General features: G+C 39.1%; 1 protein-coding gene across 2 annotated transcripts in view; it reads right to left on the reverse strand.

Annotated features, from left to right (window-relative positions):
• Positions 1-14,932, reverse strand: part of KIAA1671 (KIAA1671 ortholog) — an 87,040-nt gene that overhangs the window by 62,228 nt on the left and 9,880 nt on the right. The window contains exons 2-3 of one of the 2 annotated variants that reach the window (XM_075041141.1): positions 2,821-2,956; positions 669-2,328 (exon numbers count right to left, since the gene is read on the reverse strand). In XM_075041141.1, coding sequence (XP_074897242.1) covers positions 669-2,275 — 1,607 coding nt within the window. In that variant the 5' untranslated portion in view covers positions 2,276-2,328; positions 2,821-2,956. Of the gene's footprint in view, positions 1-668; positions 2,535-2,820; positions 2,957-14,932 lie in introns of those variants that run through there. The other variant, XM_075041140.1, reaches the window with a different exon arrangement.

Consider the following 14,932-nt stretch of genomic DNA (forward strand, 5'->3'; position numbering starts at 1 on the left):
CTCAGATAATGTTGCGAAGTGCACAAAGTGCTGTCTCATTCACGTCACAAACAAATGTTTATGATTTTGAATAATCAATTACCCAACTTTGTACTGAGAGAATACATTTTACCTTGGACTAAATCTCTTTTTACTGGACAAGATTTTTTTTTTTTTTCATGCAAAAATTAGCAGATCTTGTATTACTCTAACAACACTGCTCATTGCCACAGCTTAGGCAGGGTAGACATCATAGATCTTTAGGCTTTAATATGACAGCAAAATAAGATTCCTGCCTGGCTGAAAACCTGATATGCTATACCACTGTCAAAGACAAGGTAACCATTCTTTTGCTTTCTCACAAATATATAAGTTTGCAGTCTACAATGCTCACCTCAAAATTTCAAAATGCATGAAATTTTAATAATAGTTATACAGTCATAGTAAAATGCAAAGGCAACAATATTGACAGCATTTGGGGGGGGGGCAGCTGTTGTCAGGGCATATTTCATTAAGTCTTCTCTTTTTTTTTTTGAGGTAGGAAAAGGTGGGAAAGGGGCTCAAGAATAACAGTGTAAAGAATAATTACATTTAGTAGAACCAAAATGATCAGTTATTGTACTGAGAGAGCAAGCTTTACTGAATGTGATGAAGTTAAGAGGATTAAATAGAATTTCTCTGCAACCTACATCTTTGTTAAGTCCGCAGAAAGTGGTCGGGATTGAAGTGACCTGCGTAGATTTCCTGGCTTAACATCAGTATTTTCTGTTGTCAGTTCTTTGATTCTCTGTTGGATGTTAACACATCTGTTTTCCTTCTCAGCAGCTGATGGGAGAAGCTCTGTATCCATTGAGGTACTGGGATTTTCTGAAGTAAACAAACTAATGTGTTTTTTAACACTACCTCTTACGACATTATTCTCTTTTTCTGAGGAAGCTGCAGGGCTTTCACAGCCTAGAAACATATACGTCTCCTTCTGATCTGGTCTTTTTCCCCCTTTATTAGTTCTGCTTTCACTAGTGGTTTCATGGCTTCTTTCAGAACTGTGCAAGCTAGTCGTTATTTCTGGTTTTGTCTCAATTTGTTCACTTTTAGATTTAAGCTTTGTTTCCCATATGTATTTTCCATTATTTAGGATGCCAATGTCCTGACTACTGCACTTCAAATTTGTTTTAGAAGAACTGCCTTTATTAAACTCAGTTTCTTCAGTTTTTGGTCCCATTTCAGACTGATCGTGACAGCCAACATCAGTAGAAGAAATTACTGATACATTCTCCTTGCTTTCATGAGATGAACAAGTCTTCTTGCAAGAAGAAAGATCTTTATGTTCAAACTTAGCTGTCAGGTCCATGGACAAAGGCCTTGGTTTTCTAACCCAGGATTTCTCTGTTGGAGATTCTTCCTCAGAAGCTTCCACAGTACGATGTTTTTGATCTCGTAATGATTCCAGAAAAATAGCAGATACTGGTCTATGTTTTGGCCTTTGCTGCATATCAGTAGAGAAATCACCTTTACTGTAGATATTATTTGCATCATCATTGTTTTTCTCCCCTGGATGAACTTCACAAGCATCTTTTTTTTCACCAGTTTTGAGGGAGTTCCAAGAGACTGGTCTAAGGCTGGAGGAAAGCGATATCTGCCTATGAAGAGAACCTTCAGGATTCCTGGATGTCTCAGATGGCTGAGATGGTTTCTCCAGCTTCATGTTGCACTGAAGCTCTTTTGTTTGCATAGTACTAAATACTCTGTGGTCATCAGCAGCCCTTTTTTCTTGGGCCAGGCTTACCTTTGATTGCTCTGTGCCTGCTGTCTCAAAAAGAATGACTGTATTCGCACTGGGACCTGTGTAGAAAGTCATGTTTGTGACTACTTCACTGCCAGCCTTATTTTCACTTTCAATTACTTTCTGATCTACTAATGGAGGAACATTTCCACTTAATACCTTAACAGATGATGTTTCTTCAGTGGCCTTTCTAATAAGACTACTTGATCTGAAAGCCGGAATAGGTGGTTTTACATTCGCAAAACTATCTGAAGATTTCTCTTTAGAAAAAGGCTTTGGGAAAAGTCTTGGCCTTGATCCTAGCGACGGCATTGTTGCAGATCTCAAAGTACTCCCAAACTTGTTCTTCTCTTCAAGAGTTAGTGATGGTGAAGCCTCCTTTGTCTTGTTACTTGCATCTGAAAGCACACTTACATACACACGCTGTGATTTATCCTCATTTCTGATTTCATTTAAGTCAGGTACTGTCGTCAAAGACGCCAAAGTAGAATTTATTTCTACTCTTGTTGCCATAGTTTTAATTACGCATTCAACAGAACTGAAAAAATCCAACAAGAAAAAAGAATCTGAAAAAAAAGAAAGAAAATTCAAGTATTGATGTAGAGTCAGCATGAACATCAAATAACATCATTCTAATTTAAATTCACAAGGTGGCTAAACTCAGATTAAGTTGCCTTTCGGATATGCTGTTTACAGAGTCTATCATATAATGAAAGACATACTGTTCCTTCTCCTCTCAAAAAGTAGCAAGAAACACCATTATTCATTGATTACACCTAACAACCAAAGAATACATCACAAAACCCAGATACTTAAAAATAAAGAAATTAACGTCTTTTCTGAAGCAGACATCTCAATGTTAACATACAAACATCAACTCCTTTTTATAATATAAATAGCTGGCCAGACTCATTGAGTACGTACTTTCAAACCATCAAAAATTATCAAGATTGGTGTGACTGAAAGCGTTACCTGTTATCTATTAGCTAAGGCCTACAATTAAACAATGGAAATAAATGCATAATCTACAAAACTCTAAAAGCTTTGCTACCACTTACCATAATTTGCATTTTCTGCTGCAACCAATCCGTACAACCCGATTCACTTCTCATAGTGAAAACAAGATCTCAGTTGCCAAGATGACATTCAGAACAGGGGAAAGCGATCACTTCAGCAACACCGATCAGACCTCTCCTGCAAATAAACAAAGAGCGTTCAGATTCAAGTGTGGCACATACCCAGATCTACACAGGTAATACCACATGAGACAAAAATCCTGAGCATTTTAAGGAAAAAAGCTGGCTCCCATTTTGAAGTATAAAGTCACCTGATTTAACTGTATAAAGCACAAGAATGTTTATTTTTCAGACAGTTATTAAAGAATCAAGAAGAAATTATCACCTAAAGCCTGAAAGGTGTAACTGAAATGTGAAGGGTAAATAACTTGGTCTGCGCAATAGACAGACCGAATTTGAACATACCTAAAACCACATTTCAATGAGTACAGAACTGTTTGCAAATTCAAGTGTTGTCAATCACTGGTTAAACAGAGCACTCTGTATTACTGTAATCTCAATTACTGTAATTTACTTTCTATTGTAAATCTCCTGTGACAACAGTATGTGAAGTGCTACCTGAGAAGCTGACCTTCAAACGGCTGACTTTCAATCAAAATATGACTTTTACCATGACAAAGCAGTTTTTCCAATATCTCACCAACAAAAGCAGGAGATTAGCTTTGGCTTTAATTATATTCTTACTGCAGAGATGAGGGAAAACCAGCAGTAATTAGAATACCAGCAACAAGAAGTAACCTGAATTTTTCCTAATAAAAAGTATATTTAAACTTTGTAGCAGATGCAGGTGGCTATGTAAGGTTAGATGCACTTTTTTTTTTTTCCTTTAAAAGCTGTCATACTCTTAATTTTTAGGAAATTCATACTGTATTTCATAGTCTTTCACTCAAAGGCTCAATTTTGTGCTGCTACCCTCTTGTCTACGTTTGGGCAGTCTTTGGACTCCTCTCTCCTGATCTATTTTGGGGCATATTTACCTTACTAATATGCCTATTTGTAGCCTGTGTGCAAAATGGAGCCCCCTGCATATGAATATTAAAAAAACCCGGAATATTGCCTTCCTGAGTCTGCAGTCTGCAAAAATGGTTATTTCACCTTCAGCTTCCCTTGAATAGACTAACACCACACTGGCACCATAAATTGCAGAGATTTATTTTTGTCCCTTGCATTTAGGCCTTCCTCTCTCAGGCAGGCTAATGACCTCTGTTCACCTTGCCTGTATCCTTTCATCTTTCAATCCACTTGAAATTCTGCCTCAACTACTTCCACACTATGCTAGTCCCCTTCGAGTCCATGACCTCTCCTTTCCAAAATGGTCACTAACCCAATCAGCTTATCAGAATCAATCCGTCCCTTCCACAATCTTACAGATCTTAATGAAATCTTCCTCCCTCTCCCACTCCTTATTCTAAGAAACATCATCAAAATCCGATTAAAATACTCTCACATTCCAAGGACGCAAAGGTTTTGTGAAAAGCAGTTACGCTCTAAAAGTAAAATAGTGACACTTGCTGAAATAAGGGCAATGCTAACAGGAAATGCCACAAAGCAAAAAAATTAAGCTGTAAAAACAGCATGTCTTGCAGTATTTGAGAATATGTTTGCTCCTATCATTCTGTAGTGCTTTTTCTTTGGAAAAGAAGGAGGGGGTACAGAGCTTCTTAAATGGAATAAAACTTGATCCTCAACGGAACGCAAGGCAGCGAGTATACAATGCAGGACATAATCCTTACTAACAGCGTACAACTCGTTTCTCCAGCCAACATTCCTAAACCACAATTTACCCACTCTGATGATATTTGTTCCTTAGTTTTATTATACTACACTTCAGCTTTACAGGATTCCATTTTTTTCTACATGATCTAGTGAAGTCAGTGTTCGGGTTTTAAGTTCTTATTGCTCAGATACCCTACAACAGATATGTGGCCCAAACCAGACAAGTTTTCTAAAAAGGAAAACAAAATATTTGGGGGAAAAAATATCACCCAATTTTGAAAATTATAAAGCTCCTAGAATTTAAAAAAGCTGTACAATTGATAAAGGCAAATCATGTTATCAATGCCACATATAACATCCACTAGACATTGTATCTCAGTTTTGAAATACACACCTTGGTTTAGATAAAATGTGCAATAAAATACAATCTAGTCAAGTTGGCAATGCACAAAATTTTGGGCAATTTTAAAAATCAGCTGTAAACTAAATCGCACGAGAATTTTAGATGCTATTAATATTTAGTATTACCACTGTAATTGTACTATTACAATTGTAAATCCCTCATCATCAGCTATAATAAGTTCTTCCCTTCCCTGACCTGCCTCAGTTGAGGGACAGCCGGCCAAGTTGCACGTGCTGCCGTGGCCACACCAGCTGCGCTGTCCCACGCTGCCACAGCGTCCTCTACATGTCCCCACTCCATTCAGCAAAGCACCCAAGTCACGTTGTCACCTTTTCTGGGCACTATTTTTCTTTGTGCTCCCTAAGCTTCAGTCATGATCCCCTCGGCTGTTCTGGGGTGCATTCTGCGTGCACAAATGAAATTATAAATGGCACTGAAATATCTTTTTAAATTCTTCCTGCTTTTAATGAAAAGAATGACACACAAAGGCCTGGCTCTTCGCCTGCTGCTCTTCTTCCTCAGCTTCAAAACAACTGCAACTGTGATTTTTCCTAGGCAAAGCTGAACCACTACAGGGTGTTACAGATGCACATGCAAACACCACTGCAGGCTCAAACTGAGTCTTAAAATCTTAATGTCTTGAGGTATTGTTTGGATTTTTAATTAAACAATCTATCTTTACAAAGATTATTAACATTGCTCATTAGAAATCAAAATGGATTATTCACTTCAGTGTTGTTTTTGCAAAAATCGTAAGAGAAAGGCTTTACCCAAAACACACCCTTTATATTTAGCATTTGCCTGCCCTGCCTTGCCCACCAGCAGCACACAGAACTATTATTTACATCAGTGGTAATTCCTTTAAGCCTATTAGGACAACAGGAGCAGCAGCCTGCAGATAATTTTCCCACCATGAATCACGTGATTATTGCCAACCTCCTTGCTCATAAATAAGAATGTTTTAAATGACACAAAGCAAAATAATCTATAATCTGTCCCTGAACCTCACAGCAGATAAACAAGTCCATCTGTCTTTTGTAAGGATGGAAAGCATAAGAATTCCACAGAGAAAAATATCTCTGCTATAAAAAAACCCAAACAAAAAACCCCACACACCAAAAATAGTTTATAAAATTGAAAACAACCAGAAAGCATGGCTCCAACAGTGAATATCCATTTCTGTTTATACTAAGAATACTCCAGTAGAAAACTACCAAATAAACACAAGATTTTCCTTCTTTAGACACAACTTTGCCAGCAAATCTGCTACCAGTATAAAAAAATTACTCCTAGTGTGTAAATACAGGAAGAGATTTTTGTAACTACCTATATTAGCACCTTCTGAAAACACAGCTTTGCCAATGACTATATATTCATCTGTCCTGCAGGTTTTCATTGCTATAGCAAGCCACAGGTGCTACTGAAAACAAATGCAATGACTATATACGCTGCACAGACACAAAACAATATAAGATTTATTTCAATCCTTCTACAAAAGACTTCCCCACTGTCTTAAGTGTTTCAGTCTTTAAAAAAAAAAATTCTTTTTTTTTTTCTTCCTTTCCTCACTGACCACATATTGGCATCAGTCTACAGCAATTCATATCAGTTATCCTAAGCAATCATCCTTCTGCTGTTTCCTACAACACTTGGAGAGTTGCCTATTGGATTAAATAAGAATTAACAGAGCAGATCCTATCACTTAATGTGCACGTATGAAGAAAAGAGTAACTTAACCATGTGTGTGAATACTCTCAAGAACATAAGACTTACTACAGCACAACCAAAATAACACAAAGAGAAAGAAAAACCTTTTCTGAAACTTTCATAACTAAGTAGATGCAATTAATTCAGGAAAAAAAAGGCTTTTTCTATTCTTGGATTTAAGCCTGATTCGCATTATTAGTACCGTCATTCACTGAAATGGGATCCATCAGTTGTATTTAAGAGGACATACAGGGTCTCTTAAAGGGAAAGATTAACACGAATACTGTCCTACTGGCTCTAATTTTTAAAAATATCCCTGGATAAATTTATTCACAAAGTAAGAACAGGTAATACAATGCATTTAAATGATCTTTACCCAGACTCACAGTGAGAAGTTCAGTAGAACAAGGCGCTTGTTCTGCTTCTCAATAAAATTAACAGGTTGAGAACTAAAAATACATATTCCAAATCTCACAAGACAGATATGACCTGCAAAGCTCCATAGATCTTTAATACTAATATTCCAAAGCATTGCAAAATTTAAAATATTCCTTCTCCATTCCCCATGTGCAAGCCTATTTGAAGCCTTTCAGGCTTTTTTTTTTTTTAAAAGTACAAAGTACTGTTCTTTTGGATATTATAGTCCAGTACCATCACAAAGATGAAATACTCCACTCTGACATTTTCTCCCACTGCAGAGAAAGATCAGCGTTTTGTTATATAAAGTGCCCATCCTATAAATAGCAGCATTTACAAGCACTTGTAAATCTCTAATTGCTATTGCCAGTACATTTGCTAACTATCATCACTTGTTAGAGCTTCACTGAGATCTAGACATGCACTAAAGTACAAAGGTATTTTCAACAATCCTTTTGATTATGTGCTGCCACCTCAGTACTAGAGTGAAAACTTTACACCTTATATTTTAAAATCCATGTTACAAAGGTAAGGCAGTTAGAAGGGTAACAAATTATAAAGCACCACAAGCAAGTAGCTTCAGTAATTCAAACTGGCCCCACAGAGGCAATAACATTTATAGCAAACCAAAAATTTGATGTTAAATACACTTCCATGTCCATATAATGGACAACATAAATCTAAGATTAATTTCTTGATGTAGCAGGACAGTCCAGACAAGCATTCAGGAAAACACATTAACTTATGTTAAAATAGGATCCAACAGCAAAACGCAACTCTCCGTAACGGAGACGGAATGCGCTGCGACATCTGTGGGGCAGGTGGAGTCGTCCTCCAAATCTCCTTGAATTTGTGAGACAAAGATTGGTCTGGAGGGAATGACTTGTGAAAAATTTATATGTAATTGTGTACTTCTGCAGCTGTCAGTCCTATAGAGTTTTCATAACAATGTGCATCACATATAAAAAGCAATTATTAAGGATTAATCTAAAAAAATCAGTCACCACTAGTGAGCAGTAACACCCCTGGACCTTGTCTGTTCAGCAACGTGTCTGCACTCTGTTGAGAAACAAAAGGCAGTGGGGTGGAACAGACCAGGAACTAGACAGGTTTGCCTCCAGTTATTTCTAGAAAACAGTTTCAGAATTTCACCCTTTAAAAAGGTCCAGTTGGATTCTGGATTATCAACCTGCTTGTTCTGTTGCTCTTTCCCCTCAGGCAGCCCAGTTTCCATCATGCAGCGCTGATGGACACAGTGCCCATCACCCTTCCTGCCCAACAAAATGCTCTTCACCAAATGGTTTTAAAGGAAGAATCTATTATACTTCCCAGCAAAACCAGATCCTTCCAAACATCAACTGCGACCATACTTTCCCCTGCATGGCCATCACATTTATTATCAATTACCCATTTTCAGGGTTTTTAGCACTGAAAAGACCTCCAAAAACTTCTGCACTCTGAGTTTTGGGGGCAATTACCACTGTTCTACAAGCAATTAAGGACAACTACTCCTCTGTCAAGATAAACTTTGTCAAAACCAGACTCTTGTTTAGGGTTTTTCGTCTTCGTACACATTGCCAGTGTGTCCTCTTCAAGAGAGAGATCCATCAAGAGCACACAGAATGAAAGAGCACGTTAGGCATTTCCTCTGACCTGTACAACTACCTCATTACATCTCATTCTTCCATAATTTCATTCTCCACAACCCTCCCATTGACAGTTTCAGAGTAAACTCTTTTTCCTTCCAAGTTTCACAGAGGGTCTAATTTGTTTCAAAAGTCTCGTGAGACCGAGCTAGAACAAACCCTAACCAAAGGAAAAATGCTTTGAAATGTTGGTGAATCATCATTTTTTGGTAGCAGATGCTGTGAATCCTCACCCTCCTGAGTGAGTCATCTTTTATTTCCAGCTACCATTCAGCATGAGGGATTCCACCCGGCTCATTAGTGGGTGGGTATTTTCAGAAAGTCCAATTCTTTTGGCAGTTGAAATAGAGAACAAAAGCAAAATCTTGATTTCTGCCAACGGAGGATGACATTGAGCAGGAACAACAAAAATTACTGGATAAGACTGAAGTCAAGCTAAAAGCATGTTTGTACAGAAGGTTGGTATTCCCAGCAAGCCTCAGAAAGCGCTATTTTGTTTGCTTATGTCATCAAACATTTGCTTTTGCGGTCAGCTTCAACTCCTGTTAATATTCTTTTAGGTTTCATCCTCATAAATGCGTTTCATCCACAAACAAGATCTGCAAACAACTTCCCCCCATTATATGCCGTTTAGCATGAAAAAAAGACATTCCAGAAACAATTGCATTGCATGCCAGATGAAATATTAATGATCAGGTTTGGCTACAAGCAAGAAAATTGACTATGGAACTGAAAACAGAAAAAGAAGTCAAACTAAGGCTCTTAGACAAGTATGTTCAGTTGTTTCAGGTAGAACTCTATTCTATCGGCAGTTCCCAAAGGTCAGCGGGGTTACATCCCTGACACAACGGTGGGTGGATACTTTAATTGGAAACCAAAATTTCTCCTCAAACTTTTTCAGAATCATTATAAAGCTTCCTCCCGGTTAATTTGTAGGAACACCACGGTCATCTTGCAGGAAGCTTAACTTCACTTTTAACTATATTTAAAATAAATTTTTATTAGAATAAGTTTTTCTGCACAGATTCTAAAGGAACAGGGTTAAATCCCCAGCTATTGCTTTTGTATTCTTACACTGTACATCACAAATACAATGAAATTAATCACATACTAGTTTATTTATATCTCCTTTGAGTGTATGGTCTCCATGACCTTGCTTTACAAGAGGTGAAATTTGGTTCATTATCGTTTCAGAAATACATCAAGTAGCTACTGATCCCTCTGACCTCGAGCAGGAGGCACTTTTGACCATCCTTTTCTAGCTGAAGCCCACAGAGGCAAGGCAGGGCTGCATTTTCTCTAGAGGCTCCAGCTTTGAGTGTGAATGCTCTCATTTGGCAGGCACACCATGGAAGCAGCTGAAGGAGAGTAAGGAGATGGATGAGCCAGCTGTCTGCAGCACAGACAGAAATACAGGACTGAAAAAAAAAACAACCTTGGCATTCTTCCATTTGATACTCCCCTACAGAATACCACGTTCCATATTTCAACAGTAAAAGGAGCTGAGAGACCACCCACACCTGGAATTATTTACTGTAATTGTGCATACTTCTTGTCCTCTTGGCAGAAAGGAAAGACAAAGGCCAACTGTCTCTGATCTCAGAGCTGACAAGACACAGATATCACCACTGGATTTTCTGTTTCGCTCGCTGCCTTCAGACTTTATAAACAGCAATGATATTATTGGGACAGCTTCTTTCCAGAACACTGGTGAAAACTACATGGACACTGACATTGAAACTATTTAATTCATGGAGCAAATGCAGTGTTAAAATACTACTCAGAAAATCTCTGCAGCGAAACACCTTGCAAAGCTTGCCAGCCAGCACGGAAACAAGCAAATCTAATGAGAACTGGAAAAGGTGCAACACTCTCATTACTCATGAGAGACGGGTCTGCTTCTGACCTGAAGCGGCATGCAAGTCAAAGTATCAAGTCAAACAGATCTGTGGGCTTTGGTTTATTAAAAAAAAATCCACCTACTGGTTACAAAAATAGGCAAGTGCCTTCACAGAACTACTGCTTGGAAGCAAAGGCTATGAAGCCTTCAGAAATAAACCTGACACATCACCCTCTGCACCCAGGAAGGAATCAGAGGGAACAGATCATTTCATAGAAACTGAGCTTCTGAAGGTCACTACATTACAGAAATAGCATGATGTGAGAAGACATTTCCTGCTTGCCTTTATGCATGGCAGGTGCTTTTGTGTCAGAAGGGACTGTAAGAAAGGACAAAGCCCATAATCCTCTGATCTTCCTCTTCAAATTCTAACAGGATTTCCAGCACTGGAAAATGCATTTGTAGCCTGGCCCAGTAAGCCACCTTCAGAAGGTATAGCCAGCTCTCATTGTTCTGTGATTGACTTGGAATCACCAGTTCTAATTTATAAATGCTGTGTCTTTTATATGTTCATCTGATTGCTGAAAAAGGGATTAAGGTATTGCCATATGGAGAAAAGAACAAAGGCGTTTCATTAAGGCTGTAAGAAAACCTGAGGCTACTGGCCTTAGAGCACTACCTTCAACATGCTAGGAGATCACTTCAACAGTTTAAGCATCTGAAGAAAACCTGAACCCATAAAATGGAGGACAAAGGAAACAGTGATGTGATAGAAGACCAAAAAGAATCACGACACAGTAAACATTAAATATGTGTGTGTGTATATATGTGTGCATCTTTTCCAAGACAGAACACCTGGGCAAAGCTAAACTGCAGAGTTTCCATAAGGAAGACAGCTTTCCTCCTGTTTTAATCCTCAGGATTTGTTCTCACCATGAAGGTTCAAAGCCAGCTGTCTCAGGCCACTATACAACCACTGCCAACAAATTAAAGAGCGACTTCGAACTGACCCTGGGAAAATGTCTTTGGGGAAAATGCAGTTTGCTCGTAGGGCGGAGCAGAGCCAGACCTGCCAGGCAACGGGGAGAACATCATCCCTCTATGCAATGAAGCAGAGGTGCAGAGACCCACGTACAGGCCAGTACCTGCTCAGTGCCGCAAGAAGGTGAAGAGCTGTGTAACCACCGTAGCCCCAGTTCTGCACACATACAAGGGCGGGGGTATGACTAACAACTGTATTTGAGGTGTAAGCATTAAGATTCCTTTGCTTCTGCAAAAAGAAAGAGGATTTACACTGTATTAGTGTTATACCTGTACTTGTCTTGAAGGACAGATTCTGAAGCTGCACAATCGCTAGCCAAAAGACTCATTCACGAATAGCACATGCCACCTACAGACAAAATACTTAGAGCAAAGATGCTCTAATAGACTATGCTGTTTCTAAGCTTTCACCTAGCTAAAAAGAAATTTGTCATTGCCTAATCTTGTTACGAATGTTTATGTTCTGCTCCAGCTCTTACAGCTATACCATTTGATGTCTTCACCGGCTGATTTTTCCACTTGCTTCTTTAAAAAAATCATACACTAAGAAGCTCTGTGTTCAACAGCTTTGGATTTTGCTCCTAACTACACATTTTCTTTCAATACAGACAGCCAATACCGTCTAGCAGCAATTTCTCCATTCAGTCCACCATTCTACCTTTCAAATATTTGTGTTAGTCATAACAGAAGCATGTAGTCTAGCTTGGTCAACAAGCAACCATACTCAAGCCCAAAATACTTGTCCCAAGCACTACCCTAGAAATGAACTGCAGCATAATGGGAGAAAGACACTCTGAACTGGCCCTGCTCTAAACAGGAGGTAGGACCAGATGATTCCCAGGAATGGATTATTCTGTTCCATGAACAAATTAACAACTTCTAAGCCTGCTCCTCTAAGTTGTAGCCACCTTTGTCTTAAAGAACAAGCTTGCCACAAAGCTGCACCATGGCAGCACCTATCTGAAGCGGACAATAATGACATCTCACTGTTACCATTGGAAAAGACAAACAGTACGACAACAGGCTGACAGAATTAGCATTAATAAACACAAGTTCTCGCTTCCCCCCATTCGCATGCCAAGGCAGGCAGGTGGTCCCACAGAGCAGCTTTCAAAGGTACTGCCAGCAGTGACACCAAGTGCTGACACCACAACAATGCCTTGCACCAAGCTTTGCTTCTCCAAGATTCAGCTCAGAATTACCACAGGATGCAACTAAGCATGCTGGGTACAAACATTAAAAAAAGCCGTAGCCACTATCTAGCAAATTTTGACTAACAACATTCTTAACAGCTGACAATAACAATGGTGGCAGCACATACAACACTGAATTGCCTAGAAAGGGGGAAGCACCTCCATCCTGAGCGCTGGGGTCTGCAGGCACAGGGCTGACTGGCACTGCCAAGACAAACCCCAGCTTCACTGACAAGCTTCCTTTTGTGCACCAGCAGGAGCAGATCCCAACACAACTCTCTCGGACATGTGAATACAGAGGAGTTTTTATGACTGACCCTTTTTTATGCATGGTCCCCATAACCCAGAAATACTTAAGGCAAGATGGAGGGAATAGTAGAATTGAAATTGAATTTGAGTTTACATGTCATTGGCATCAACTCTGGGGGAAATTTTCCAGTGCACTCCACAACAGCCTGCCCATGTTGAAAATCCAACTTCACCACCAGTTCTGGTGGGCCAACACCACACAGGATGGAAAATACTGGTCTCAGCTATTTTACCCAGCACATTTTTTATGATGCAGGGTAGGTTATCTCATAAAATCCTCCTTTGCCCAAGCTCTTGCTCCTATAGCAGCAATTCAAATGCTTTACATAAAAGATGACCCAATTTTGAACAAGCGAATTATTAACGAACTTAAACTGGATTAATTTTACTCTAGTTATGCCTTTCAGTATACAGATGGAGCCATTAAAACTCACGCAAATTCAAATGGACGTGACCATCAGATTTACAATTTCCCATGTCCCATAAATATTGAAAAAATTACTAAACTAGCAAGAGATGGGTGGATCTATTTTGAGTCAAATAAAATACTGTTATAAAAGCAAAATACTTGGTGGCATTTATCATTCTATGAGCCGAAATCCCTTATGTCATCCCCTGCTCTGAAAAACAATTACGCACTTTGAAATTAATCTTTTTGCCTCTCAGGTTGTTAACAATTTTCAGACAGCTCTTTGATCTCTTCCTTGTATACTCAACACAGCATTCATTTGGGCAGGATACGTTACTGCAGCAGGGTGCTGACTCCTGTCAGGCGTCAATAATCTGCCCCAAGCTGCATACCCATAAAAAAGCTGCTATGTCAAGAATGTTTCATGTGCCAGAGGAGCTCCTGCTGCTACCTTGATGATAAGGCTCACATTTTTCCTTCAGTGGTCACATCTAGCTTTTCACATATGCAGGAAATAGTCTAAGGTTTTTTTCCCCCCACCAATGCAACTACCCATTTCAGAGACACTGGCTGTTTTTGCTAATTTGTATGTAAGCTTGTTACCTGCTAGCAGGTTATAGTTATCAGCAATCCACAAAAGTGTTTCCTCTTGCTTCAAAGCGATACAAATCGAACAGAGCATCAGAGGTTTGTGTATGGCTGTGACGAATCAAAGCAGTGACACTATATTTCTTCCCATTTCTGAACAAAAGCATGTTTAAGCCGAGACCTCTGACAGCACAAAGCCTGCACATGCACATTAGCCACCATTTACTACCTTGTTCTTCAGAAACATGATGTTATTCTGCAAAATCAAGGCCTATAATGCATTATTGGTCAACACACTATCTAGAAGTTTTATGACTACAAAGCAATCCCCTCCATTGCCCTATATGCTTGAGAAAGCACAGAAAGGGAAAAATTGCCTATTAATTGAAGGGCAACAGTTCAGACACTTAAAATGTTAATATTTTTCTTGAGGGGGGTGGAAGAAGAAAAAGAAAATAATAGCAGAAGCATGAAAAAAAACCAGCACTGAAATCCAAACCGTGGAAGCACTGAGAACCTGGAAGTGCCTAGCTGTGAACAAACACTCGTGTGGAACACACCCCCACGTCCGGCACACCACGCTAGCAGGGGCATGGAGGGGAGGCGAAGGAAAGTGTTAAGTGGCTGCTTAAACAACATTCACAAGCTTTAGCATAGAAATGAATTTTTAACGACAAGTGAACAGTGTTTTTTTAAACTTTCTGGTAAGTTTTAAGCACAGAAGCCACAAACACTTTAACACATCAAAATGAAGATAAAAGAGTAACATAAAAACACTTTAATAAAAAATGCAGATACTGTCAAAGAATACATGGAGCAACAGAG

This window comes from Buteo buteo, chromosome 11 (genome assembly GCF_964188355.1).
Source record: "Buteo buteo chromosome 11, bButBut1.hap1.1, whole genome shotgun sequence".
NCBI lineage: Eukaryota > Metazoa > Chordata > Aves > Accipitriformes > Accipitridae > Buteo > Buteo buteo.